This window comes from Eumetopias jubatus, unplaced genomic scaffold (assembly GCF_037043125.1).
Source record: "Eumetopias jubatus isolate StellerSeaLion01/CBP00866 unplaced genomic scaffold, mEumJub1_p1.0 scaffold_12, whole genome shotgun sequence".
Lineage (NCBI taxonomy): Eukaryota > Metazoa > Chordata > Mammalia > Carnivora > Otariidae > Eumetopias > Eumetopias jubatus.
Window position 1 is genome coordinate 3,701,408 of NW_028274818.1, and position 26,841 is coordinate 3,728,248.

The 26,841-nt window shown below is 42.7% G+C and overlaps 1 protein-coding gene and 1 pseudogene across 1 annotated transcript; both read right to left on the reverse strand.

Moving 5' to 3' along the window:
* Nucleotides 1-1,465: 1,465 nt before the first annotated feature.
* LOC114199155 (olfactory receptor 6K3-like) lies at nucleotides 1,466-2,416 on the reverse strand (annotated as a pseudogene).
* Nucleotides 2,417-21,030: 18,614 nt separating this feature from the next.
* On the reverse strand, nucleotides 21,031-22,204 carry LOC114199158 (olfactory receptor 6N1). Its single transcript, XM_028090949.2, is given in 2 exon segments — nucleotides 21,031-21,834; nucleotides 21,836-22,204. Coding segments are annotated over 2 exon segments (1,173 nt in total).
* Nucleotides 22,205-26,841: the final 4,637 nt, after the last annotated feature.

Genomic DNA, 26,841 nt, shown 5'->3' on the forward strand with positions numbered 1-26,841 from the left:
TTATAAATCAGACCAAATATTTGTCGAACATCTTTCATAACAAATGATAAAATCTATTAGATTTGTAAATGGAATACTGAGGTTTTTAAGCAGGAATTCAAGTATCAAATACCTAGATTCCTTAATATTTACCTCAAATAAATTTAGTTTGATTTTATAACCAAAGAAACTTCTGTATAATTTTCTTTACACAGAAATGTTTTTTCTTAAGTTTCCAAAAGCTCACAAAAATATAGGAGAGGATTTGCATTTCCAGGAGTGAGGGGATAAAGGATGCTGCTGGTCCCCCAGGACGCAGCTAGCTCTTCTTCCTCATCAACACTCCCAAATGGATCCAAGAATTTATCCAGCTGCCTGTCTGGAGCTGACCAAGACTTGCTTCTTTTGTCTTATCCTACTGATATTTTCATTCTCGACACCTCTCTCTTCTTCCCCCACCTTTCTGGCTGGCTTCTTACTCTATGAAACCCCTAACAATTGTCTTGTGTTCTTGGTTTGCTTCCCACAGAAGCTGAACCAACATTTATTTTTCTAGAGACATTTCACTCAGCCCCTAAAACGACTCATGTACTTTGGGAGGAAGGCAGAGACCTTCATCCCAGAGGATAGAATGCATGTGATTTTTTGAGTATAGTTTCCATGGCAGAGAAGGAGCTAGGGAGAAACAGCCCCCGGGGCAGAAAGGCAGTAAGAACAAAGACACCAAGGTGAAACTGATGTTGATATTTTGATACAACCTAACACAAACAGAGCATTTTAATATAATGATGTTAATTTTAAAAATGGGCAAGTATATGTCTTTACATAATTTATGTGTTTTTTTGCTTTGGTCCCAAGCCTATATATTTCATCTATTCAATCTTTCAGTTTCCAAAGTTGTCTGCGCTGGAATTTTTAAGAAAATGTGAAACATAACCACAATGGCGTTGATGATGGCAGGATGACACAGATGTCACAAAGCCAGTGGCTGTATGTGCTGCATTGTCACTGTCATGTGTCAGACCACAATCTGGGAGGAGTGTTAGGAATCAGAGCTCCTAGTGCAGGCTAAAACCATCTCACTGCTGCACAGCTTGTTAATTTTTTAAACTGAAAAAAAAAAGAACCTGATATAAATGTATTGTGTATATAAAATAAAAGAGCAGGAAAGGAGAGTGTTTTGATATGTAAGAAATAAGTATGATTATTGTTCAGCCTGGTATTTGCCATTGATTTGGAGAAGAGAATACCACCCTATGTGGAGCTACAAAGGGGAAAAATATCCTATTGTAATCTGTGAATGATATGAAGATGGGTGAATCACAGAAGACCTCCCCCATCAGATCAAACAATAGTTCTTAGTTGAGAAAGTTGGGACAAAATACCCAAACAGCAACATGAAAAGTGTACACAGTAATTTCAGAAACTGATTTGTTAACATTTTAAACTTACAGAGATATTTCTTGGAACAGATGTGTATGAAGTCTCACTGGCTACCAGAGACATTGAACCTTTATTGAAAACAGAGAACTCTCCTGATGGCATCTTTCATGTCTTTGTTCCTCAGACTGTAGATTATCGTGTTGAACAGTGGGGTGAGGACAGCAAACATCAGGACGGTGGCCTTGTCCAGGAGAGGTGCGAATGTGACAGAGAAACGCAGGTACATGAGGACCACACTGCCAAAAAACAGCAAGAAAATAGCAATGTGGGCTGCACAGGTGGAGAACGCCTTCTGACGGCTCTCCCCTGAGGGAATCTTCAGGATCATAGTGATGATTCTTAAATATGAAAGGCTGATGATAGACACAGAAGTCAGGATGGAAATAGCATGGATCACGTCTTCAACCAGAATCATGGACATGTCCGTACAGGCCAACTGCAGCGCGGGTTCAAAGTCACAGAAGAGTTGATGGATTTGGTTCGGGCCACAGAAGGGAAGAGTAGAAATCCACACAATCTCTGGCAGCAGAATAAGGAAGCCAAAGATTCAAGAGCCAGTGGAGAGCTGGACACACAGCCGAGGGGTCATAATGATTGCATAGCGGAGGGGGTTGCAGATGGCAACGTACCTGTCGATGGCCATCACTGTGAGGACTAGGGCTTCTGTGACCCCAAGCGAGTGGAAAAAATACATCTGCAGGAGGCAGCCAGTAATGGAGATGGTCTTCTTCTCACTGATGAGGTTGGAGAGCATCTTGGGAATGGTGGCCGTGGTGTACCCGATCTCCAGGAAGGAGAAGATGCTGATGAAATTGTACATGGGATCGTGGAGACGAGTGTCCAGCCGGACAGCAGAGAGGATCGTGAAATTTCCAACAATAATGAACACATAAATAAACAGCAGAGGAACGAAGAGTAAGAGGCTGCCGTCCTCAAACTGAGGGAAATCAGAGAAACAGAACTCGGCCACCACTGTCCGGTTCTCCTGATCCATCTTTTCAGTGGGTTTTCTTGTTTGCTGATGAATCAAATACAGACAGTCAGAACCCCTCCTGCATTCAAATAACACATAGCTCAAGAGCTTTGAAATGAGGTCCATTAAGTAAAATATGTATGTGGGTTGCTTTGCAAACTGTAAAGCGATCCTGTCTAACTTGCAAATACTTATCAGTAATTATGATATCTTACATTATCACCTATTCTGTTAGCTAAGCAAATAATTTTGTTATTTGGACATTTAATTTAGTACAAACTCCTCTGAGTGGCATTTTGGCAATTTTTATTGAGACTCTTGAGACTGTTTACGGCCTGCCTTTCACCATAGAGCATAAGAAAAATATTTTGAATATTAAAATTTAAAGATTGATTGGAATATTTATTATAATAGCAAATTAGAAACAACTTAGGTAAGGTAGGCATTTTTATTGTTTGAGATGAAATGTTGAAGACATAAAAAAACGAGTTGTGACAAAATGGTTCCCTCTGTGGGTAAGAATAAGACCATTTAAAGAGTGTCTTGGGACACCTGGGAGGCTCAGTCGGTGAAACGTCTGCTTTCGGCTCAGGTCATGATCCCAGGGTTCTGGTGTCGAGTCCTGCATCAGGCTCCCCGCTGAGCTGCTTCTCCCTCTCCCTCTGCCACTCCCCCTGCTTGTGATTTCTCTCTCTCTCTCTCTCTCTCTCTCTCTGTCAAATAAATAAACAAAATCTTTAAAAAATAATAATAAAATAGAGCAGGTGTCTTAAACAAGGAAGTGCCTGTACAGGCTTCCCTTGACCAGCCTCATTATCAACCAATGAGTAAAAAGATAAAGCCAAATAAAATACTCATTTTAGTTTACTTTCAAATATAACAGCTTAGAGGCATGCACTATGTCTGTGTGTGCAAATTCACCTTAACTTGTACCAAAGGGGATTAGTTAATAGTTGTATACAAATCTAGAAATCAGACTCTAGGAGTGGTTTGGTGACATTTGAAAGACTCAACAGTGGTCTACATCCAACAGCAGGTCTGGCAAGAGCTTCAGATACCCATATCTGTACCCACACCGTCGGGTTCATTAAATAGCATAGAGCAGATCTGCTCGAGAAACTGACATTTGGACCAGGTAATTCTTTGCTGGGGGTGAAAGGTGGGAAGCTTTCCTGTGCATTGTAGAATGTTTAGCAGCAATGCTGGCCTCTGTCTACTAGGTGTCAGCGGCACAAGCCCCTTAGCCTGTCATGATCACCAAAATGTCTCTAGAAATTGCCAAATGTCCCTGCAGGGGAGGAGAGGGAGTAAAATTGCCCCAGTTGAGAACCAGTGGCATATAGAACATTAGAATTCGTGGGGAGTGAGGGGGTACTGAAAAACCCAGTGACCGAGATATGTGGATTGGCTAGAAATATACCTAAACTTTCCCCTGAGGTGATAAAATAAGACAGTGAGCCAAGCCACCTCTAAAGCTGGGAGGGCGCAGTAGGTCCATGATGTGTCCGGTCCTGTGATGCCCCGTAACAGAGATCCATCACCTGATCTCCAGCACTGCGTTAGCTTCTCTACCAGGGAGAATTATTAAATCTTATCTTTGATGGAGACTTTTATTCCTTCTTCTAATCAGAGAGCCGAAAGTCCAGAGATTTGGGTGAAGGGGATTAGGAGGCACCAACTTGCAGTTGTAAGTCATGGGAATGAAAAGCACAGCACAGGAAACAGAATCAATAGAATCAATGATATTTTCATAACAGGGCACAGCGACAGGAGACAGCTACACTTATCATGGTGAACATTGCATAACATATACAATTGTTGAATCGCCATGTTGTGCACCCCAAACCAACATGACATTGTATGTCAATTATATTTCAATAATAAAGAAGCGAGAATAGGGTTGGGACTTGCGTGAGCTTCTAAGAACAGCTTTGATAATGTTTTCTGTGCCTGCTTACTCATAAACGTTTGCAAATGGGGCAGAATTCTGAGACTTGCCTCCACTCTAGGAAACCGCCTGGGGGTGACGTTGTTAGAGACGGAACTCCACAATGACATGACGTGACTGTGGTGTGACAGGAATCATAGTGCAGTATATGATCCCAGCACATCAACATGCACACTTTAAACTTATGCAACGTTAAATGCCAATTATATCTCAATTTTTTTAATTAAAATATGTAAATGGAGAAAACTACTGCTATCTACCAAAAGGAGTCAGACAATTGTGAACTGGCAAAAGATATAAAAAGTAGATAAAATTCTTTTGAAACCAGAATACCAGAGGATTTAAACAGAAAGTCAGCTTGGTATATGACAACCAAATATTTTTAGTTTATTTTTGTTCTCGTTTTTTATAGATACATTAGAATATTACATCTGTGTTGAAACAGGAGAAATATAAGAGACAAAATTTCCCTTCGTTTTTCTTTAAGAAAACTTCTACCTAAACAAACAGAGATTCACAAGAAAACATAATGTATGCTCTGATGGTTTCTTGCCTTAATTACTCTTACCTAGACTCACTGTTTTCAAACTTGATTTGTCCCAATTTACCCTCCACCCAGCTTCTGGAATAATCTTTCTTAAATACAAAGCTGTCAATACTGTGTCTGAAAACAGACCTGGAGGTGGATCACACAGGCTTCCAAATAGAGCCTGAACTTCTTAGCATGATCAATAATATGAATGTATATGAGATTTTTTAATCATTTTGGCATCCCAATATCTCTTGGTTCTATTACCCCCTATATGATTTCCTCAAATGACAGAAGTTAACACTCTTCTAATGTTCTCGTTTCTTCTCTCAGAGGCAGATGGGAGATAAATAAGGAAATTAGCACTATGCTCAGTGGCAGCACATTTTGGAATTAGGAGATGGAAACTCAGAAAAGGAGAAAACTGGCAAGAGAAACTACTCTGAAAGAGAAGAGAAACTTGAGTCTTTCAGAAGGAAAGAACATACACATAGGAAGGCAATTTGAAGTTACTTGGGCCCAAAACCGTATCTAACTGGACTCATATATTTTCTGGAAGAATGGATGGCCTGGAATCTCAACTAGAAAGCTCCGCGGGTTGCCACAGCATTGCTTTATCTTAAGAACATTTTCTGATTTTCAACTTTTTGAGGAAACTCCGTGCTGTTTTCCAGAGTGGATACACCACCTTGCATTCCCACCAACAGTGTAGGAGGGTTCCCCTTTCTCTGCATCCTTACCAACATCTGTCGTTTCCTGACTTGTTAATCAAAAAAGAGCATCTTTTGACTTGACTAGATAAAATGCAAGCATCCTACATCAGAATTTAACCCAGAAATCAGTGGAGGTGAAAAGAGTCATAGAGCTAGTGGCACAGACAAAATTTAATAGATGTTTGGTACAGCCGTCAGTCCTGGGACACAAATCCACCAATCCCTCATCCCTGAGCTATGGCCTTTCCCCCTACCTCATGTGTCTGTAAAACCTCAGTGAAGTTTCCACAGGTCTTCACTGAAAACCAACAGAAAAAATATTTGGGTTCTGTGGCAGTCTTCCCCAATATATAGCCAAAGATGCCGCCCATGCACCCTCCAAAGTACAGAGCCCACCCCTCATCCCATAGCCACCTCTTTCAGGACCTAAGGGGCCACCTCTGTTTGCCAAATGTCTTCATCTCCATCGTTCTGAAGTCCAGCAAACAGGACTGTTATAACTGCAACCACGATGCTGGGTGTCTCAGGGAATCATCCAATGGGAGAAAGGCTTTCTTCAGGAAGGTTCTCCCCAGTCCCTGGGAAAGCAACTCCATGTCCCATGTGGTTAGTTAGGGGAGAACTTGCTGCCATGCTTGCCTTTTGTGAAGTGGCCCCACCTTCAGGAAGCTAGGTCTTTGAGTCAGGCTAGACCTCAGATGGAAAGAGACACCTGGTTTTCTTTTCTGTTCAAGGGTTGAGAGAATTGTTTCTATATAAAGTATCTGCTGAGACAGAGGAAGGATAAGGAACACGAAGAGTCGAGCTAACAAAATGTGGTTTGAAGACAGAACGTTTTCTCCACTTCACAATGAAGCAGCAGTTCAGTGACATACAGCAGCTCTGAGGGGCATGATTGAAGATTCTGCCAGCAGTGGCCCAGCATGGCTCTGCAGAACTTCCCAGGGGGGTCCAGGGGTTCACAGGGCCATTAGCAGTCATGGCAGGAATGAGGGGCTCCCGTCCACGTATGTCACATGCTTCAGTGGTCCCAGCGGCAGGTGTCCCTAAGGGGCTGGAAAGGAAAGGGTTTGAGGACAGCCTTTCTTGCCACAGGAAAGATACATCGATGAGCACATGCAAGCTAGCCCTTGGAGAGAACTGGGGTTCAACAAGCCCCCACATAATGAGTGGGGAATACAACCAGAGGGATTCCTTCCTTCCTTCCTTCCTTCCTTCCTTCCTTCCTTCCTTCCTTCCTTCCTCCCTCCCATTTAAGGAATGGATACACAGTTAAATAAGTAAATAATTGGGTGAAAGGGTGAATTAACTAATTTTAAGAATCAGACGGTGAGCCAGTGTTGGGCTGGTCTGCAATCTCTCTCATGCTTCCCTCTTCCACTCTGGTCTCCCTGTGAGCACCTTCGCAGCGAAGACACATTGCTCCCCACGTGCCCTGAAGCTCTGGGCTCACATCATCCTGGCCAGAGATGTTGCTTCTCCAGCCATCCTACCTCTCTATACATGTTCAATTCTTCCTCTCTATGCCTTCTGCTCACTCTGCTTATAAATGTATTCACCTTAAAAGATATACTCGTCCTGTATACACAGTTACTTTTGGGGCTGGCCACCGCAATGCCTTCATTCTCCCTGTCTTTATTTTCTTTAGGGAGTAGTTTGCCCTCCTATGTCTATTTCTGCTTGTACTTTTTCACCTCTCATTCACAGGAACGCATGACCCCAGTGAAGAAATAGAACATGATTAATAACTTTGAAGTCCACTAACTGCTCTTCCTCAGTCCAGTCCTTTCCCCCCATATTGTGTATCACCATTAACCTGCACATCTTGTTCATTACTCTGTTAAGCACGTGGGTATGCAGTCAAAAACAACATAGTGTTTGGTTTTGCCTATTTAACTCTATATAAATTGAATTATATTTTAGGTATTATTGTACATCTTGCTCATTCACTCAACGTATTCTTGAGAATCATTCATGTCAATGCATCTAGCTGCAGCTTTAAAAGAAAATCACTTTCATCTCGTATTAATGTGACACAAATTATTCATTAGGGACGAACATTTTCTGTTGTAGAGCATTCACATCTTCAGCTCTAGGAGAGACTGCCAAATTGTTTTTCAAGGTTGTATCCTATCAATAAAGCATGGGTTTCTATTGTTGCACATCTTTTCTAACATTTTGAGTGGTCACATTTGTTGCTGTTTGGTTGTATGTATAAATAATGCACTATTGTTTAGATTTGCATTTCTCTGCTTATCAGTGAGGCTGAGTGCCATGTGTATGTGAGTATATATTATGTGTGTGTGTGTGTGTGTGTGTGTGTGTATACATATATCTTCACCTGATTTTTAAAATCATTTTCTTTTTAATTTGTAGGAGCTCTTTATATATTTTGAGTAATATTTGTTTTCAGTTATATAATTTATAAATACAGACTCCTAATGTGTAGTTTGTACTTTCTTTATGGTACCATTTGGTAAACGGAAATATTAATATACCTGAATTTAATGGTGTTTTCCTTTATCGTTTATATTTCTATTGAATTGTTTAAGATTTTTTTCTACTTTAAGTGATAAAAATATCCTCCCAAATTTTATTTTAAAGTATTATTTTTTTAATTTTTTATTGTTATGTTAATCACCATACATTACATCATTAGTTTTTGATGTAGTGTTCCATGATTCATTGTTTGTGCATAACACCCAGTGCTCCACGCAGAACGTGCCCTCTTTATTACCCATCACCAGGCTAACGCATCCCCCCACCCCCCTCCCCTCTAGAACCCTCAGTTTGTTTTTCAGAGTCCATCGTCTCTCATGGTTCATCTCCCCCTCCGATTTACTCCTCTTCATTCTAAAAAAATAAAGTATTAAAGTTGACTTCTCATATTAAACTTTCATTCTATCTGTAGACTTGTGGGAATGTAATGAGGTCAGGACAAATTTTATTTTATGTTTCTCATATGCTTAAACAGAAGCTCTAGGACCACGATTAACGATCAGCCCTTTCTCCACAGACCCTCTGCGCCGGCTCTGCCCATCCTCCCCACCCCCCGCCCCGGGTTCTGATGTTTCAGTTTGGCCATCTGTCAAAGCTCCTCACTGTGTCCATTTATTTCTTGGCTTCCATTAGCTTGTTACACTGCTCTGTTATAACCTTTGATGTACAATAGGACAAGCCTTGCCATTTTAATCTTCTCCTTCAAAATATCTGTCTGTCCCTCACCCTGACACAATCTACTCCCCACTACCCAAACGGAATTTTCATAGAAGTTGCATTGAAGTAATAGATAGATTTGTGTAGATTTGGCATGTTTCTATTCTAATGAATAGACATTCTATTCATTAATACATCATATCAGCCCATTTATTTAGGTGTTCGGTGTCTTCCAAGAGTTTTACAAAGTACTACATTTATCTATAACCCATCATTTATAGTTCCCGGGTTTTGTTGATATTCCAAATGATTTATCATTATCATCATCATTATTTTTAGAGCAGCAGAAAGAATGGAAAGCACAGTGAAAGTTGAGTGAATGGTTGAGAACAAAGCAATGTTTACTGAGTGTTTCTTTACTGTTGCCCGAACAGTGTGGTCCTGATGGGTCTACTCTGATACCCACAGCTACTCCAGCCCCAGGGCTCAGCTCTACACCCCCTGGGAGATACAAAGTTATTTGGCCACGGGAAGCTTTTGAGACTTGACCCCGGGGAATATTTAATTACTGTGTGAGACTTTTCCCTTAATTTATCCCTCAGAGAGGAGAGCAGAATGCACCACTTTCCTTGAGATCCTGCATCATCTAAGGAGAAAGTCCCAGGAAAGGACTTTTTCCCCTCTAGAAATTCCCCAAAGAACCTTCTAAGACATCAATATCCTTGTCGACAAACCGGCAGAGGGGCTGGTAGCTGCGGAGACTCTGAGGAATGTCACCGTGGGCTCAGGCAAGGTCAGTGTGAAAGACTGTTGACAGGAAACCATCCACCTGCTCAGCTGCCTCACCTCCCCCTGCCCTCTCCTTTCCTTGTACCCTTCACTCCTCTGGACCCAAACTTGCCCTCACTTTCCGGGTAAAGTTTCCTCAATGCAGGGGCTAACATTTCATATTTTTAGAACTTGATTGCATGAGTGAAAAAATTAAAATAGTAAGACATGAAATCTAGAAAAGCCGTTAGAACAAACATAGTGCAGCTAACAGGTGAAGATACTGATACCATCTAAGGTCTTCCCAACACTAAAATTTTGTTGAAGCCCAAAGAATTACAGATTCCTGGGGAGTCACAGAGAAATTTACTGCTTTTTCCCCCCAGGACTAAAATCTAATTTGAGTCTCTCTTAACCATACAACAAATATTTGTAGGGTGAGCTCCTTGGGCACAGCTGATTATCTGTCATTCTAGGAATCTTAAAAGTGTTCTTCATGTGTTTCAGGAGCACGAATACTGTTTAATCCACCTTCATGTAGCCCCTGAACCTATAATAGTGATTGGCAAATAGAGAGGGTCGATCAATATGTAAATGTTAACTGAATAAATGTGCGAATGATGAACAATGATGCAGTCTTCCCAGTGAGAAGGGTGTCACCGAGGGCAAAGTAGACACTCTATTGCCTTTTATGAGCCGATCTGTGCTGAACTTGCTTGCCTTTTCTTAGAACTCCATCGCTTCCTGCTTTGTCCAGCCACGTTGACCATAAGGACCACTCAGCGTGGCCACGGGCTGTGCTCAGGTGGAGAAAGGACAGAGACAGGACTGCTTCGGCCCGAGAGCCCTCCCATCTCTCACCTGTCCCCATGCAGGCTCTGCCCTCTGCCCAGCACTGATGTTTCCTCCCTTCCAAAGCCTTCCTCCAGGCTTGAGCCTTAAGGCAAGAAGTGTTTTGTAGGAATTCATTTTCTTAATCTGCAATACATTTATTTTAATCTGCTTGTGACCCGCAAAAAAACAAACCAAACATAAAACACCTCTGCTCTCTCATTTCACACTCCGGGACACACCTGAGGATAAAGTGGTGCTCAGAGTAGGAAGCAGACAGGATGACTGGTGACTCTTGACCTAAATGTCTCACCTTGGTACAAAAAATAATAGTGGAATTTAAATAAATAAATAATAATAATAATAGTGGAATTTTAAAGCCTACAGACCAGGCTTCCCGTTGTTTTGGATCCCAGAAATACGGATTTGAACAAGTTATTTCTCCCCTCTGGTTCCCAATTTTTGCACTTATAGAACAATAATAATAATCTCTCTGTCATAGGTAGAAATAAATGAGATAAAATATGTAAAGTCTGGCATCATGACCGTCACCAGGGAGCTCTGCACTAACACTACTTCATTCATCCCTTATGATTCCTCTATGGAGCTTTCAGTCCACTTGGGGGGCTGGACACCGTTGATACACAAATATTTAGAGTGTAGGAAGCATGTGTTCGGAGTCCTGGAAGCGGAGAATTCCCAGCACGCTTGCGGGTCGGAGGACAGAGGGCTAACTTCCGGCCGTGCAGGCCCGTGGGAGCGGGGTGATATAAGAGGGTTTGCTGGACGCCGGCAACTAGGATTCCAAGAGGAAGACAGAAAGAAAACTAAAGGAAGGAAGGACATAAGCAGAAATAGAAACACAGGAAATCATCCTATTTGGCTGAGCTGTTGAGTATGTAGAAAAATATTTGGCTCTAAAATTTGACTGGAACCAGATCAGAGAAAGACAATGAGTTTCAGGCTAAGATCCGTGGGGCTTATCCTTGAATCATTTTGAAAAGAACAGGGACAGTAAAAGCCATACTCATCTGCAGAATGACTTGTTGGAGGTAAGGAAACCAGTGAAAAAGATGTTAAAATAGTCAAGGTGAGAGGTAATGTACATTACTATCCCGAACTTTTTTTTTAAGATTTTATTTATTTATTTTAATGATTTTATTTATTTGAGAGATAGAATGAGATAGAGAGAGAGCATGAGAGGGGGGAGATCAGAGGGAGAAGCAGGTTCCCCGCCAAGCAGGGAGCCCGATGCGGGACTTGATCCCGGGACTCCAGGATCATGACCTGAGCCGAAGGCAGTCGCTCAACCAACTGAGCCACCCAGGCGCCCTATCCCGAACTTTAATTAGCCTCACAAAAAGTCTAGTTGCCCGTCTCCCTAACAAGTAGATGCTGGTCTGATTTCTATTGCAGCTGGGTTTTGTGACACTTCCTTCCTGAGACAGCCATAGTTAGGTTAGAAGCGATTTTTTTTTATCCAATGGCTCTTAGATGCAGCCCAGGAGGGGTGGGATATGGGAGGTGGAGTTATATGCTTGTCCAAAGTTCAGTGACCAATAGTTGCAAAATGGTTCTAGAGAGACTCTTGGCCTGAGCAGCTATCAGTGTGAACCACTGGGGGGGGGAGGGGAGAAGGGAAGGAATGTGAGGAGGAATATTTCCTGACATCTGGGCACTTAGCATCTAGCGAGAAACAGATGTCACCATGAGACGAACAGAAACAAGGCAGAGGTGAAGACGACCCTTTAGCCAGCCTCAGATTAGGGATCAGGGCCAGAAAAGATGGGACAGCAACATGAGGAATTATTGAGACCAGGGCTCCTGCCGGCGTCTCTGTATTATTTTTTTTTAAATCACTCTGAAGAACAGGAGTGAAAAACAGAAAGAGAAGTACACATTTTGGGGGCGCCTGGGTGGCTCGGTCGGTTAAGCATCTGCCTTCGGCTCAGATCATGATCTCAGGGTCCTGGGATCGAGTCCCGTGTCGGGCTCCCTGCTCCGCGGGAAGCCTGCTTCTCCCTCTCCCTCTGCCTCTCTCCCGCTCATGCTCTCTCGCACGCGTGTGCGCTCTCTCTCTCTCTCTCATAAGTAAATAAAATCTTAAAAAAAAAAAAAAAAGAAAAGTACACATTTTAAAGCTAAACGCCGAGGGCAGAGAGTGCGGGGAAGAACCAAGAAGTTAAAGAAGTGACTGAGACTCCAGAAAATATTTCCAGAGAATTAATTTGTGTGTCGCTTTGTGTTTCCTTTGCGTCAGTTGAAGATGTTTACAAAAGAGGCATTGAGGGGTCCAAAAGCAAATATTCCAGGTGTTTCTGGCGTGGAGGTGGAGCTACGAGATATTTCTAACTGGCCTGACTAGGGTCCCAGAGTCAGCTTAAGGAGCTGGTCACAGAAAGGGGTGGAGTGGTTTGCAGTGGATGGTCTCCCCACCCCCATTCCAGGAGTTTGTCTCCTTTCTTTCCCTCGCAGATGACGCGGATGGTGACCAGTGGGAGTCAGACTCGGGTGACTGAGTTCCTTTTCTCTGTGTTGCCACCTCTGCATCAAGGTGGCCTCTTGTTTTTATTGCCCCCCCAGCTGGGCTCCTGTCCCTGCCCTCTGCGGCTCCACATCCCACACGCCGGTGCGGCCCCACGGCAGGACGGACGGGATGTGAAAGACGGCATTGTCGTTCTGACCATTTGCTCCTGGCAGCTTGCCCCCAATCCTCTCTCCGTTCCTGAATCCCCCTGCTGCTCAGCCCCCCACATGAATAAACAACTTCCTGATGCTAAAGAGAGACAGGCTCCATCTTTAGCTTATTTAACCCACAAACTCAAGTCAGCCTCCGTGCCCTGATCAACCAGGCATGAGAGAATTTGAGACCCAAAGGAGTGACATACAAATGCAGAGTGGAAATAGTCCACTCTGCTTCTTTAGCAATCTACCATTTGAAATATATTCACATGTATGAGTCCTCTTTAAATTTAAAGTATCCTAAAGTAATTAAGTCAGAAATCACCATTATTTACATGTTGGAACTGATGCTCAGAGAAGTTTACTGACTTGCCTGAGGTCACATAGGAGTTTAGTGACAGAGCTGGTCTGGACCTCAGGGCTCTACTTCATCCACTGTCCCCAGTAAATACATACTTTTGTTTGATCTATTTGGTGTTCAAGAAATGAAATTATACCCGGGAGCCTGGGTGGCTTAGTCAGTTGAGTGTCCAACTCTTGGTTTTGGCTCAGCTCATGGTTTCAGGGTCGTAAGATTGAGCCCCAGCATCGGGCTCTGTGCTCAGCAGGGAGTCTGCTTGAAGATTCTTTCCCTCTGCCCCCGCCCCCCGCTCATGCTTGTTCTCTCTCTCTCTCTCTCTCTCTCTCGCTCTCGCTCTCGCTCTCAAATAAGTAAATAAATCATTAAAAAAAGAAATGAAATTATACCGTCTTTCCCCAAAAGTTTCATGAAACCCACCAGTCTCCAATGAGCTGTAGGAGTCACTGACTCCGTCCTTCATGAGCTTCCAGCCCTCACTCAGAGGACTGTGGCATCACAGAAACAGTCTCATTCAAACCAGATTTTATACCTGTTTTGCCACTAAGTTGTGCTGTTTCTGTACCTGTAAAATTCTGGCTGGATCAGATGAGCGGTTCCCCCAAACCAATTGGTCATCAGAACTTATAACTTAGAAAATCTGCAAGGGAAGCCCATGCATGCACCTGCATCTGGAAAGCTGACTCGAACATTCTGAGAATGGGTCAGAGTTGGGAGCAGCTGCATTAGATGGTCACTAAGATCGTCTCCAGCCTGGGACCCTTTGAGATTTATAAGCGCTGACATTTTTTAATAACATCTGAGCTTGGGACAAGTACCTTACATGTCCTGTCTCGTTTATACTCACAGCAATCCTGTGGAAGCAATATTAACCCTGACTGTTCCAAATGAGAAATGCAAAGCACAGAATTTCAAAAAGTAGTCCGAGTTCACAGAGTTAATGATTTAGGAAACCAGGGCCGAAACACAATTACATCTGCTCCCAGAGCCGGGACTTCTTCACCGTGATCTGTGCCTGCTTCACGAGGCTGTCATCCCAAGACCGGTCTCGAAACCCAGAAAAAGCTCCAGAGGAAATGTGGTCACTAATTATTATACAGGAAGTCCTGAAAGGGTTTGCTCCTCCAGATTTCAAGATTGATTCATTAAAAAACGTTTGAGTAGCAATTCTATGTTGGGTCCTGTGTTAGGTGCAGAGGATTCACTTGGCAACTGTCACACCAGTAGGGTGGCTTCTGGAGACCTTGAAGTCTAGCGATTCATTAGCTGCTCTTAACAAGAATGTCATTATCCATCAAATTGGCTGGTTTTCTTGGCGCAAGATGCAATTGCCCCTGTGCACTTGCTGTTCCCAGCCATTAGATTATTCTATTTCCTTTAAACTTTCCCAAATGTGCTATTTGTGTTACACACCTCTTAGAATACACACCCTTTTGTGTATTCTCTCTCAACTCTGCCCATCGATTCTTTTCACAAGGACATACTAACATTTGGGATTAAAGCTCAGGGATGGTTATTTTTGTCCATTGTCCCCTACTTCTCAACATTATTCCAGATTACTGGAATCTTCAAGAAAAGATTCCTCACACTAATATTGCTACCATTGGTGTCAGGACCAACGCGGGCCCTTGTCTGAACGTGGCTTGCTTTCTGTCTTTCTGCTTCTCTCTGGTTTCCTGCTTGCCCCGCACCTCCTATGGGATTAAAGGGCACACAGACAGCAGGAAGAAGTTTCCCTCATCCTTAACACCACAGCCTTCAGCACAGGGTTCTGTTGACAGGCTGTCAACCAGCCAAGCTTTGTTCTTGACTTGTGGACCAACTAATCTTACAGGTGGATCGATGCCTCTAAGAACAGAGGCAACAGAGAGAAGAACGTTGGTGACAATGACTGGCAGTTCCCATATCTGCCCAAGGCAGCAGAAAGAGAAGCAGCACAGGAGGGAGGGTCTGTCGTCTGTGTGGAGGCCAGATCCAAAGGAGCCAGGCTAAGCTGATAATTCCATGCCTATAATATTTATCAAATGTTAATTATTATTATTTAATGCTTTTGTTACTTTTATTATTGCTCTGAGCTGAAAATTACTTCCAGGGTCTCATGTGGTACAACTCCAGGGGATACCACTCAATCTTTACTTTTTGCTTTCTGGGATCCCAGTAGCAAATGCTGAATCCCCTAGGTTTCACAGGGCCACAAATTATCATTGTTGTATGGTTTTCGGCACAAAACAGAAGAACACCTTGCCCGTGTAGATAACAGGGTCCTGTTTAGGACGTATGGTGTTTCCTCGTGTTGGGCATTTACCATATTTCATAAGACACAGTTCTTTTTATTTTAGAAGTGGAAAATGATCGGACTTATAACTAAATCCCTTAGCAAAAGAGTCCGATATTCTCAGAGCGTGGGATGAGATACTGCTCCTCTGAGACCGGGATAGGAGATTCTCATCCCCTCAAACAGGGATTGAAATCCCAGGGAACAAAGCACCAAGCTTGCCTAAGGCACATGGGCTGACCACACAAACCTCTGGTTTGGGTCAATTTAACCAGTGATACCCCTCAACTGCATGCATATTTTTCTTATAAAAAAATAAGTGTTTTATACTTTGGCTACACTAGATCGCCTTCCATGTGTCATATCTTTGGACTAATCAACTCCCATGTTGGGTAAAGTACAATAATCATGGAGATAACAGTTAATTTGATGTATTTCTCCCCTTTAAATAATCTCTTCTCAACCCATTCCCTTCATCCACCTAAAATCATTATGTTCAGAGAAAGTAGTCACTAAGATAACTATATTTCAAAATAGAATTTCTTTACAAGCTATATCAACTCTACAAATGCTTCATATATAAGTATTTCCCCTATATGTTTGATATGCAGGATCTATCTATATACAAAGTTGTACACATAGAACTTTATAACTTTATATATAATATATGTAACTTCTATATTGTATTGATGTATATAATTTATATGTTACATACAACTAAAGCTTAATCATATAGCTTTAGTTTGATTTTTCCATATCCTTATTATTTCCTGGCACACTTATTTTCACTTCTTTCGGAAAGATGTCAAAAAGCTTTAGTTTCTTCCCATATTTTTGTCACTTTTTTACATGCTTCAAAGCTAGGTTGTTGGATGTAACCCAGATGAGAATGCTATGTTTGGGGTGGAATTTTCCTTATAATATCTTGAGAGTTCCTCTCAGTATTGTTGCTAATATGCCTTTGTCATAAATTCTATCTTGTTATTAATATCACTGCACCAAACATGTTCTCTATGTTTCCTTCCATACTTTGTCTCTGTGTGTCTGTACATTTAGATCGATTCTCTTATAAGAAGCAAATAGCTGGATTAAAAAATCTAGTATGATAATCTTTGTATTATAATAGGTGGGCTTAATTAACCATTTACATGTTTTGTGGTCTAATTAGAAGGTTTGGAAGTGTTTTTACCAAAATACTTATGGTTTCTGTTTTCTTCATTCGTTTCTCTCAAAATTTGTTCCTTCCTTTCTTTTTCTAGTTGGATTGATGGAATTTCTTATATTTTTCACTACAAACGTTTTTCTCTGCTAGTTTGAAAATACAGAAAATAATTCTCCTTTTAATGATTATCCTTTTTCCTTGTTTTTTATTTGTTTGTTTATTTTAAAGATTGATTTATTTATTATTTTAGAGAGAGAGAAAGAGAACCCGTGAGTGGGGGGAGGGGCAGAGGGCGAGGAAGAGAATCTCAAGCAGACTCCGAGCTGAACACAGAGCCTACCATGGGGCTCCATCCCACAACCCTGAGATCATGACTAGAGCCTAAAATCAAGACTCAGACGCTTAATGGACTGAGCCACCCAGGCACCCCTTTTTCCTTGTTTTTTTTAATGTTTTATTATGCAATATTTATAAACATTCATGAAAGTATAGAAAATAGTAAGCCCCTAGATCTCAAATTTTAATAATACACAATATTTTGTCATTTTTACCTCATCTCTTTTTTAAAAGTGTATTTTTAAAAGATTTTATCTATTTATTTGATGCACAGAGAGAACGAGAGAGCACAAGCCGGGGAGCTGCAGGCAGAGGGAGAAGACAAACAAGCTCCCTGCTGAGCAGGCATTCCAACATGGGACTCGATCCCAGGACTCTGGGATCATGACCTGAGCTGAAGGCAGACGCTTAACCAACTGAGCCACCCAGGCGCCCCCAAGATATTTTAAAGTAAATTCCAAAGATGTTGACATTTCCTCCTAAACACATTTTCTTTACTAACCACAATACACTGTCACACTCTAAAGAGTCAACAATTTCTCAATAGCACGTGATACCCAGTCCACAGTCGAGTGCCTCCACCCACCCCATAAATGTCCTTTCACTTTTGGTTGATTTGAATCAAGATTCATGTTACTCTGTGACATGTTACTCTGTGTTGTGTCGTCTAAGTTTTTTTTTTTTTAAGATTTTCTCTATTTATTTGACAAAGAGAGAGAGAGGGAGAGCACAAGCAGGCAGAGAGGCAAGCAGAGGGCGAGGGAGAAGCAGGCTTCCCGCAGAGCAGGGAGCCCGACGTGGGGCTTGATCCCAGGACCCTGGGATCGTGACCGGAGCCAAAGGCAGATGCCTAACAACTGAGCCACCCAGGCGCCCCCATCTAAGTCTTTTTTTAACTTAGAGTAGTTCTCTCGTGCTCACTCACCCTCCACCTCCCCCCTTCCCCACTTCATGTCTCTCTCTTTGTCTGTCTCCCTAAATCTAAGAATCATGTTTAAAGATGTCTGCCCCGTGGAGACATCCAGAGCAAAGTCCAGTCAACAAGCCAGGGGACAGTGTGGTGGTGTTCCCGGGAGACTGTATTCATGCACCTGTTAAGCCCAGAGCCTCCCATCAAACTTCCAGCCAGTACACTGCAGTCGGTTGTAAAGCAAATATTCATCAAGTGAGCCGAACTTCAGCCCTACTTTTTAAAACAGCTTTACTGAGATACAATTTACAAACCATACAATTCACCCATTTAAAGTATACAATAGAATGGCTTTTAATAAATTCACAGATACATGCAACCATCACTACAGTCAACTTCAGAACTTTTTAAACACCTCAAAAAGAAATTCTGCATCTTTTTTTTTTAGGTTCGAGTAGTTTTTTTAGATTTTATTTAAATTCAAGTTAGTTAACATACAGTGTATTATTAGTTTCGGGGATAGAATTTACTGATTCATCAGAAACTCTGTATCCTTTAGCCATCACTACCCCCTACTCAGGTGCCCCCCCATACACACTTCTGCCACTAATCCAGTTTTTGTTTTACAGATTTTTTCTATCCCTTATATTTTGTATGAATGATATCACAGAGTACGTGGCCTTTTTTTGTGTCTGGCTTCTTCTATGCAGAATAATACTTGCAAGGTTCATCCATGCTGTGGTAGGTATGAAGACTCCATTGCTTGTTCTGTATGAATATAATCCAGTGTTTAGATATGTACACGTTTAGTTCATTCAGTTCTCCATCAGTAGACATCTGGATGGTCCCCATTCAATACTCAGGTACACGTTTTTGTGTGAGCATATATTTTCATTTCATTTCTCTTGGATGTACACGTAGGAGTAGAATTGCTGGGTCATGTGACAACTCTATGTTTAATCTTTTGGGGAAATGCCAGGCTGTTCTCCAAAGTGGCTGCAGGGCTTTACATTTCCACAAGCCTTGAGTGAGGGTCATGATTCCCGCCCACCACCAGCATATGGGGGTATCAGGCCCTGTGATGCTAGCCATCCGATGGGGTGTGAAGTGCAATCTCATTGTGGGTTTGGTTTGCATTTCCCTGATGACTAATGATGCTGAGCATCTTTTCATGTGCTTATTGGCCACTTGCATTATCTTCTTTGAATAAGCGTCTGCTCAGATTCTCTGTTCATTTTTCAATTGTGTTATTTGCCTTTGTATTATTGAGCTGTAAGAGTGTTTTATATATGATAGACATAAGACCCTTACCAGATACATGGTTTGCAAATAATTTTTCTTATTCTGTGGGTTGTCCTTCACTCTCTTGAATGTGAGCCCTGCTTTCACCCCTGCCGTTGCAAATCCTCAGTTGCCAGCACCCTGGCGGCCTCTGCCTGCTTGTTTCCAGACCCATAACCTAGCTATCAACTATTTTCACTGGTACTTTCATCTTTTTTCTCCTTTTTTCCTCTGCTTTCTGGGACCTTTTAAAGACTAGAGGGTCCCAGCTGGGAGGCTGAAGATTTTGTTTTCCTGTACTGTTGGCAAGTCTTTCCACCTTCCTGGGTCTAAATTTCCAATTTTATGAAGTGAATACAATCATTGCTCTCATGAAATGGCTGATTCTGATGTATCCTTTAGTTTTCAGCTTCAGTGTAACTTCCTCCCGAAGAGAGAGTGTATGTGTTTTATTACTAATTACCACAATTTTTATTAACTTACTGTAACTGAGTATAAATTAATGATAATGTTGATATCCATATTCTCAATTCTTTCCAACCAGCCTAAGGGCAGGGACTGGACATTCTGTTTTGTTCATCCTTTTATGTAGGCCTTAGCATGGCACCAGATATAGAGTTAGAGCTAAATAGCCATGTGCTTACTGGACTGGATGGGTGGATGGATGGGTATCTTTAAGATGGTGGGAATAGAAACACTTGGGGACTTTTGTTGAAAGTTCTACAAAATTGCAAGTTTTCTTATAGTCAATGTTTGATTCTCTACTCATAGTAGATATTCAGATGCATAATAATCCCTAACACCAGCTAAATAATTAAATCACACATAGCTCATATGCTAAGATATAAGATTATTTTTCACGTATTTTCATTTGTTTAAGGAAATAATTAGCTTAAAGCAGAATAGAGAACTAGTCCAATGTAAAGAGTAATCCTATTTCCTGCCAGTGGCTCGACGCCTGCACTCCCACTGGGAATGGATGTCAAGCCCCCAAGACTGACACGCACAGCTGGCCAGAACCCAAGGGCAACCAGCTGGCTCGCCTCTCTAGTACACCCTCTGGCTCCTTCGCTCCTTTCCTCTGGGGAACAGTATCTGGGAATTTTTTTGCATATTCTTGCATAATTACATTTTCCTGGATATTATTCTAAGGCCCAGTATAATGATGAGAGGTTTGGGGCAGAAAAAAAAAAAAAAAATATATATATATATATATATACACATATTGCTATCAGTTACATGCCAGACACTTTGTCTGTGGTATATAGACCTTATCACTAATTCTCAAAACAACCTTCAAGAAAATATTTTTAACAGATGAAATTAAGACTCCAAGATTTTGAGTTACTTTCTAAAGATCATGTAATTAATAAGTAACTGGATGAACTAGGATTTAAACCCAGATGTATGTTGTTAAAATGTTTTCTTCTACTATGCCTGTGTCTCCCATTTTAATACATAAATAATTGGTACACATGAAATACCATTTAAGGGTAAGTGGTGCATGAAAAACAATTTATTTTTGTTCTAAAATTTATTTCACAAATATGATTGTTTAGAATATGACTACATGCATTTATATTAAATATACATCAAATTTGCTGTGTGTGTGTATATATATGCATATATATATATATATATATTCATAGTAGGTTAGACACAGAGCTGACAAAAATCCCATGTGTGCTATACAAACATCTGGGATTTGAAAACCACCACACTGTACCATGTTCCCATCTGGCTGCTAGCTGCGTGTGTGGCTCCAGCACAGTATGGTGTTTGTGTCGGCACTGAGAACCAGGCAGCTCTTGGCCCAGCTCTGCGTCCCGTGCAGAAAAGCACTCGATGCTTGAGTTCTATCTGTAGTGACTGACGACACCCAGAGTCACCATACATCGGCTTCCCGCTTGGCCTGCCCTCCCCACCTTCATCCCATATCCCTGAGCTCGTTAGCTGCCTCCTCATGGCCTCCTTAATATCCTTGTTGCGAAAGCTGTAGATGAAGGGGTTGAGGAAGGGCGTGAGCACGGAGTAGATCACGGCCAGGGCACGGTCACAGTCCAGCGAGTCCTTCTTCGGCCGCACATACGTGAAGAGAATGCTCCCATAGAAGATGAGAACCACGGTCAGGTGGGAGGCACAGGCGGAGAAGGCCTTCTTCTTGCCTGCAACTGAAGGGATCCTGAGCACGGTGCGGATGATCTGGACATAGGAGCTGAGGGTCAACAGGAAGGTGGCCAGGATCTTGCAGGAATTGAAAACAAAGTCCACCAGGACATTGATAGATGTGTCAGTACAAGCCAAGCTCAGTACAGGAGGGAAATCACAAAAGATGTGCTGAATGCGATTGGGGCCACAGAAAGGGAGACCAGACGCTCAGGAAATTTCAGTCACCGGCCCAGCCAGGCCTCCCAACCCACAGCCAACAGCAATCTTGACACAGAGTTCTGAGGTCATGAGGGTGGCATAGTGGAGGGGCCGGCAGACGGCTTAAGTACCTGTCATAAGCCACAGCTGTGAGGAGATAGCACTCAATAGCCCCAAGGGAGTGAAAGAAATAGATTTGCAGGAGGCATCCAGAGAAAGAAATGGTCTTCTCCTCGCTGAGCAGGTTCGGCAGCATCTTGGGGACGGTGGCAGCGGCGTAGCCGAGCTCCAGTAAGGAGAGGGCGTTGACAAAGTGGTACGTGGGGGTGTGGAGCCGGGAGTCCAGGCACACCACCAGGATTATCAGCAGGTTTCCCAGGATGGTGGTGAGATCGATGAGAAGTAACAAGATGAAGAGGTAAGCCTGGACCCCCTGAAGGAGGGGAAAGCCCAAGATGAACTCTGTCACCTGGCTCCAGTTCCCATGGTCCATGGTTCACCACTCATGTCCCTAGATGTGAGGCATGGAAGGACGAGAAAGAAGGAGCCATGGAAGTGAGCAAGAATCCTCTGCCACCTCCAGAGTAAAGTGTTCCCAGCAAATGCTTTCAGAGGCCAGAGTTTGGATCCCCGCCAGCAGCCTCCTTCGAGTGACCACTCTTGTCACCAGATTTTTAAGTCCTCTGGTCTCACAGCCCATTTTGTGGCCCCCATAATCCAACCTGTTACCCAATTATCTTGCTTAATGGAAACTATATAGGCTTGAGAAACTTTAGTATTCTTCATCTAAGGCTTATCATATATTATTTATCTATATTCCTTGTCTTAGGTATAAATTATCCTTTATAGGGATGAAATACTGGTAGTGTGTAGTGGACCAAGATTACATCATTTCAATTGCACATTTTTTTAATAATTTCAATTTATTTTCTTCTTCAACTTTCTGGATACCAAAGAATCTTCCCTTTCACCCTGGGCTCCCTCCTGTGTCCTAATGGAGACTCAGGTCTAGCAGCATCCTCCAGGGGCACGGAGGTCAGAGTGTCAGTCTTCTGGACACTGGCATGAATCTTAGTCAAGGCGAAGGGGGGTTGAGTAAATCTGAGAGTCACAGAAAACGAGGAGGCAAATCTATCTCTTGCATTTCTATTGCAAACTGTGGCCACTTCCTCCCTTCTACTGTCTGCCTCCACCAACCTCAAGTGCCCTTTTCGGATTTATTGCTTCACAGATGGTAAATATTTAAATTGTATTAGGAGGTCAATGTAACAAAACTTTATTGAACATCTTTTTGTATTGGAAGCATTATTCTTAGAACAGGAGCTAAACAGATGAGTAACATAGGGGACCTGAAGTTAGGAAATGAATATTCTAATAGAGAAAATAGAGAAGCAACTAATTGCTAACCTGCTGTGTGTTGGAACATTCCCTCGTCGTGCAAACATGCTCCTATTCTCACTTATTCAACAATTAAAAAACAAGCCCCCCAAATTCCTTCTCTTGACTCACTTATCCCACAGCCACTGGTCTTTTTTCCTCCCCTGTTCCTGCAGCAACACTCCCGCAAAGCGTCAGTTTTCTCTAAAACCATTCCAATCAGACCTTCCCCACCGGGCAGTCCATCAGATCGCGCCTCCTCACTCACACCAGTTATGTAAGATCTGCCAGTTTCCATTCCTTGGCTTGCCCGACTGTCGGCCGGCCTTGACCGAGGTCTGTGTCCCGCTCCTTGACATACTCTCCTCCTTGGTTCTCAGGGCGCCATCCTTCAGATTCTTCCTACCCGAGTGGTCACGCCTCAGCTGCCCCTGCTAGTTCTTTCTCTCTGCCCTACCTTTCTAATTCACAGAGCTCAGTGTTGATTTGTCCTTTTTCTTTGTTTTGTAAACTCACTCCTTTGTCAATGCCATCCAATGTCACGGCTGAAAGCACCATATATGTTGAAGACTTTCCAAATCAATTCCCAGCCAACACTGCCTCTCCTACTCCAGATACAGCTGCCTGGTCCCACCTCCCTCAGGACGACTAACAGCCATCTCAAACCTCACTCCTGCAGGCGCCCCCACCCCGGCCTCCCCTCTCCAACCTAGGCAGTCACGGTCTTGCGGCTCACGGGCCCAAATCCTCACCATGCTCCTTGTTTCTGTCTTTCTCTCAAATCCAGGATCTATTTTCACTGGGTTCAAGCCATGACATCTCTCACCTCCATCACTGTAATCGCCTCCTACCAGATCCTCCCTGTTTGTCCGTCACCTATCTCGACACAGCAGCCACACTGTCCTTTTGATGTTAAGTCAATTCCCTGCTCAAACCTTTTCAGTGACTTGACACTTTATAGTCTCTGTCGCAGGTGTTTCCCACCAAATTTCCACTTGGGTTGCCTCTCTGTTCATTCGGAGCCTTCGTGCAGATCCGCCCTGCCCGGCAGCCCTGCCTGAGCACTGCCCCCCAACATACACACAGCCCTGTCCTGTCCCAGCGCCACCCTTCCATCCACAGTTAATCCTTTGCACGGGACTTACCACGTCCTAGCATATCACCAATGCCCTTGTCTGTTGTCGCAATGATTTGTTGTTTCTGTCCTCTTCGAGAATGTGAGCCCCAGAGCGCAGGGAGTTTTTCTGTTCCGTTCATCCACTGATGACTCTCAAGGGCCCACAGCTGTGTCTGGAACATGATAATGATTCAATAAATATTTGTTAAGTGAATAAGCAAATTGGGTAGGATAACCGCTCATTTGCATATGCAGGAGCCAGAGGAGCTGGGGATGAGCCATGGGCTGGGCATGGATGTCAGGACCACCTCACAGAAGACATCATTCTTATTTGAAATAAAGTGTCAGAATTTGCCAGGTGGAAAAAAGGAAAGAAAGGTATTCTAGGCACAAGGGAACACTTGTGTAAAAGCAAAGTGTTACGAAGGCATTCAGTCTCCTCTTTCTGTCCTCCAGTCCCCTCATCACAGTCAAACCCAATTTTATGTACTCTGCTGGTTCCTGGCTGCACTATCTTCTAAACCTAGACAACATACCCCATCTTCTACCAAGAGTTTTCTCATTCTGAAGATAGGATGTTTCTCTACGAAGATGCGGGAGGGCTATTTCTGGGCGGGATCCTTATGAGTGATCTTTCTCCAGCAAGACCTTAATAGCCATCTTAATATTAGATATTTCCCCTCTGCCTTAGTTTTCTTCACTCCAAATCCATATCTGTCCATTGTCCAATTCTGCCTTCTACCTCCTTCAAATCTGAGGTGCAGATGTGCCTCCTAGAAAAGATTATCTCAACATTTCTATCCAACTCAGATCATATTTATTGTGGATGTTTTACGTTCCTTCCCCTCCAGGTATAAATATAAAGCACCATTCCTGGAGCGGCTGCTCCATCTCTGGCCTCCCGACTGCACTCACAGATGAGTTGTCCAGTGACTTTGACTAAACTTCCAGATGAATGGGGGGCCGGCCTCATGGTTGAATATTGGAAGGCAATGTCTTGCCCTTTCCTTCTTTGGAGGGTAGGGCTTCCACGTGACTCCAAAGACTTAGTCTCAAGCTATAGAGTAGTCCCTCTTATCGGCCTGCAGTCCACTGCAGTCTGGAAGCAGATGACCCTCCTTCTGACAGATCATCCAAAAGTCAGGAGTAGCCTCACACTACATCATGATGCCTACATCACCCACCTCCTTCATCTCATCATGTAGGCATTTTATCATCTCACATCATCATGAGAAGAGTGGGTGCCCTACAGTAAGATATTTTGAGAGAGAGAAAAAGACTACATTCACCTAACTTTTCTTACAGTATATTTATATTTATTTTATACTTCTATAAAATTTAACTTCTACTTGTTTATAATTAAAAATTTAACTCTAATTTACAAATCAAACTTTATCATCGGTATGTATGTATAGGAAAAAACATAGTATATGTAGGGTTTAGTACTATCTGTGGTTTCAGGCTTCCCTGGGGCTCTTGGAACGTGTCCCCCGCAGATAAGGGGACCCCGCACATTGCTTCTCTGCTCACCGATGTCCTGCTGTTCTTCGCTCCCTGGATCCTGGGACATCAAAGTCACACAAAGTCAACATGGCCAAGCCAAACATTATTTCCCCCCTGAAACTGGTTCTGCATATCCTCTCAATTCCCTAGGTCATAATTCTCGGGATTCTGACCACTCCCTTCTTTCCCTCACTTTCCCCCACTCGGTATAGAAAAAGAAAATTACTGATGGTTTTCCCTTTACATTTTTTTATTTCATTTTCTTTTACTATTTCTAATTACTATTTTAATTCAGTTTCCAGCACCAAGAGACATTGAGTCCATGTTGGAAGAAACTTTAGGAAATATCAATTCTCTTTGTACTGCCATAGTCTTGGGTTTCATTGGATCATTAAAAATATTTTAAATGCAACAGATATTCCCATCAATTCATAAAAATAAAAGATCTTTTCAAACCACACCACCAAAAAAAGAAAAGAAAAGAAAAGAAAAGAAAGGGGAGGCTGAAGCTCCTTCCCCATAAGACAATTCTCTCTGTTGTTGAAGTGCTTCAGTGATAAACTGAGTCCCTCCATTGACCTGACATCTGAGTTTCACCCACTATCCCTAGTTCTGCTCTGTGGAAAATCCCTGTTGTTCTGGTCCAGATTCGTGCTATAAATACTGTTTTCAGCATCATCATAGACATTTCACTGTTTGCCAAACGGGTCCCTGTGTTTAGTCTTGACCCTTCTGTTTGCAGCGTACCCTCCTGAGAACATACCTCCTCCTAAGGCCATCCACAGACATCTAACAATCTGGGCACCCAGACCCCCACTTTCTTTCCTTGACTGTCTGTGGCAAACACCAATCTTTCCCACATCTGAATTCCCAGTAGTCCTTCCTCACTTTGCTTCCAACTATACCCTGTCCTGTGCTGCGATATTTTCCTCTCATACATCTTATCATTCCAAAGCAACTCTCTGTGAGGTTTTTGAAATTAAAATCTCACTTTATGCCCCACCTCCTAGAGTGCTTGGCACAGTGTCTGATGTCTCACAGTTGTGGTGAAAAATGAAAAAATTGATGATGATCAGGATGAATAGTCCAGATCCTTAACTCATCAACTACTCATCTCCTCTCATTGGTCTCCT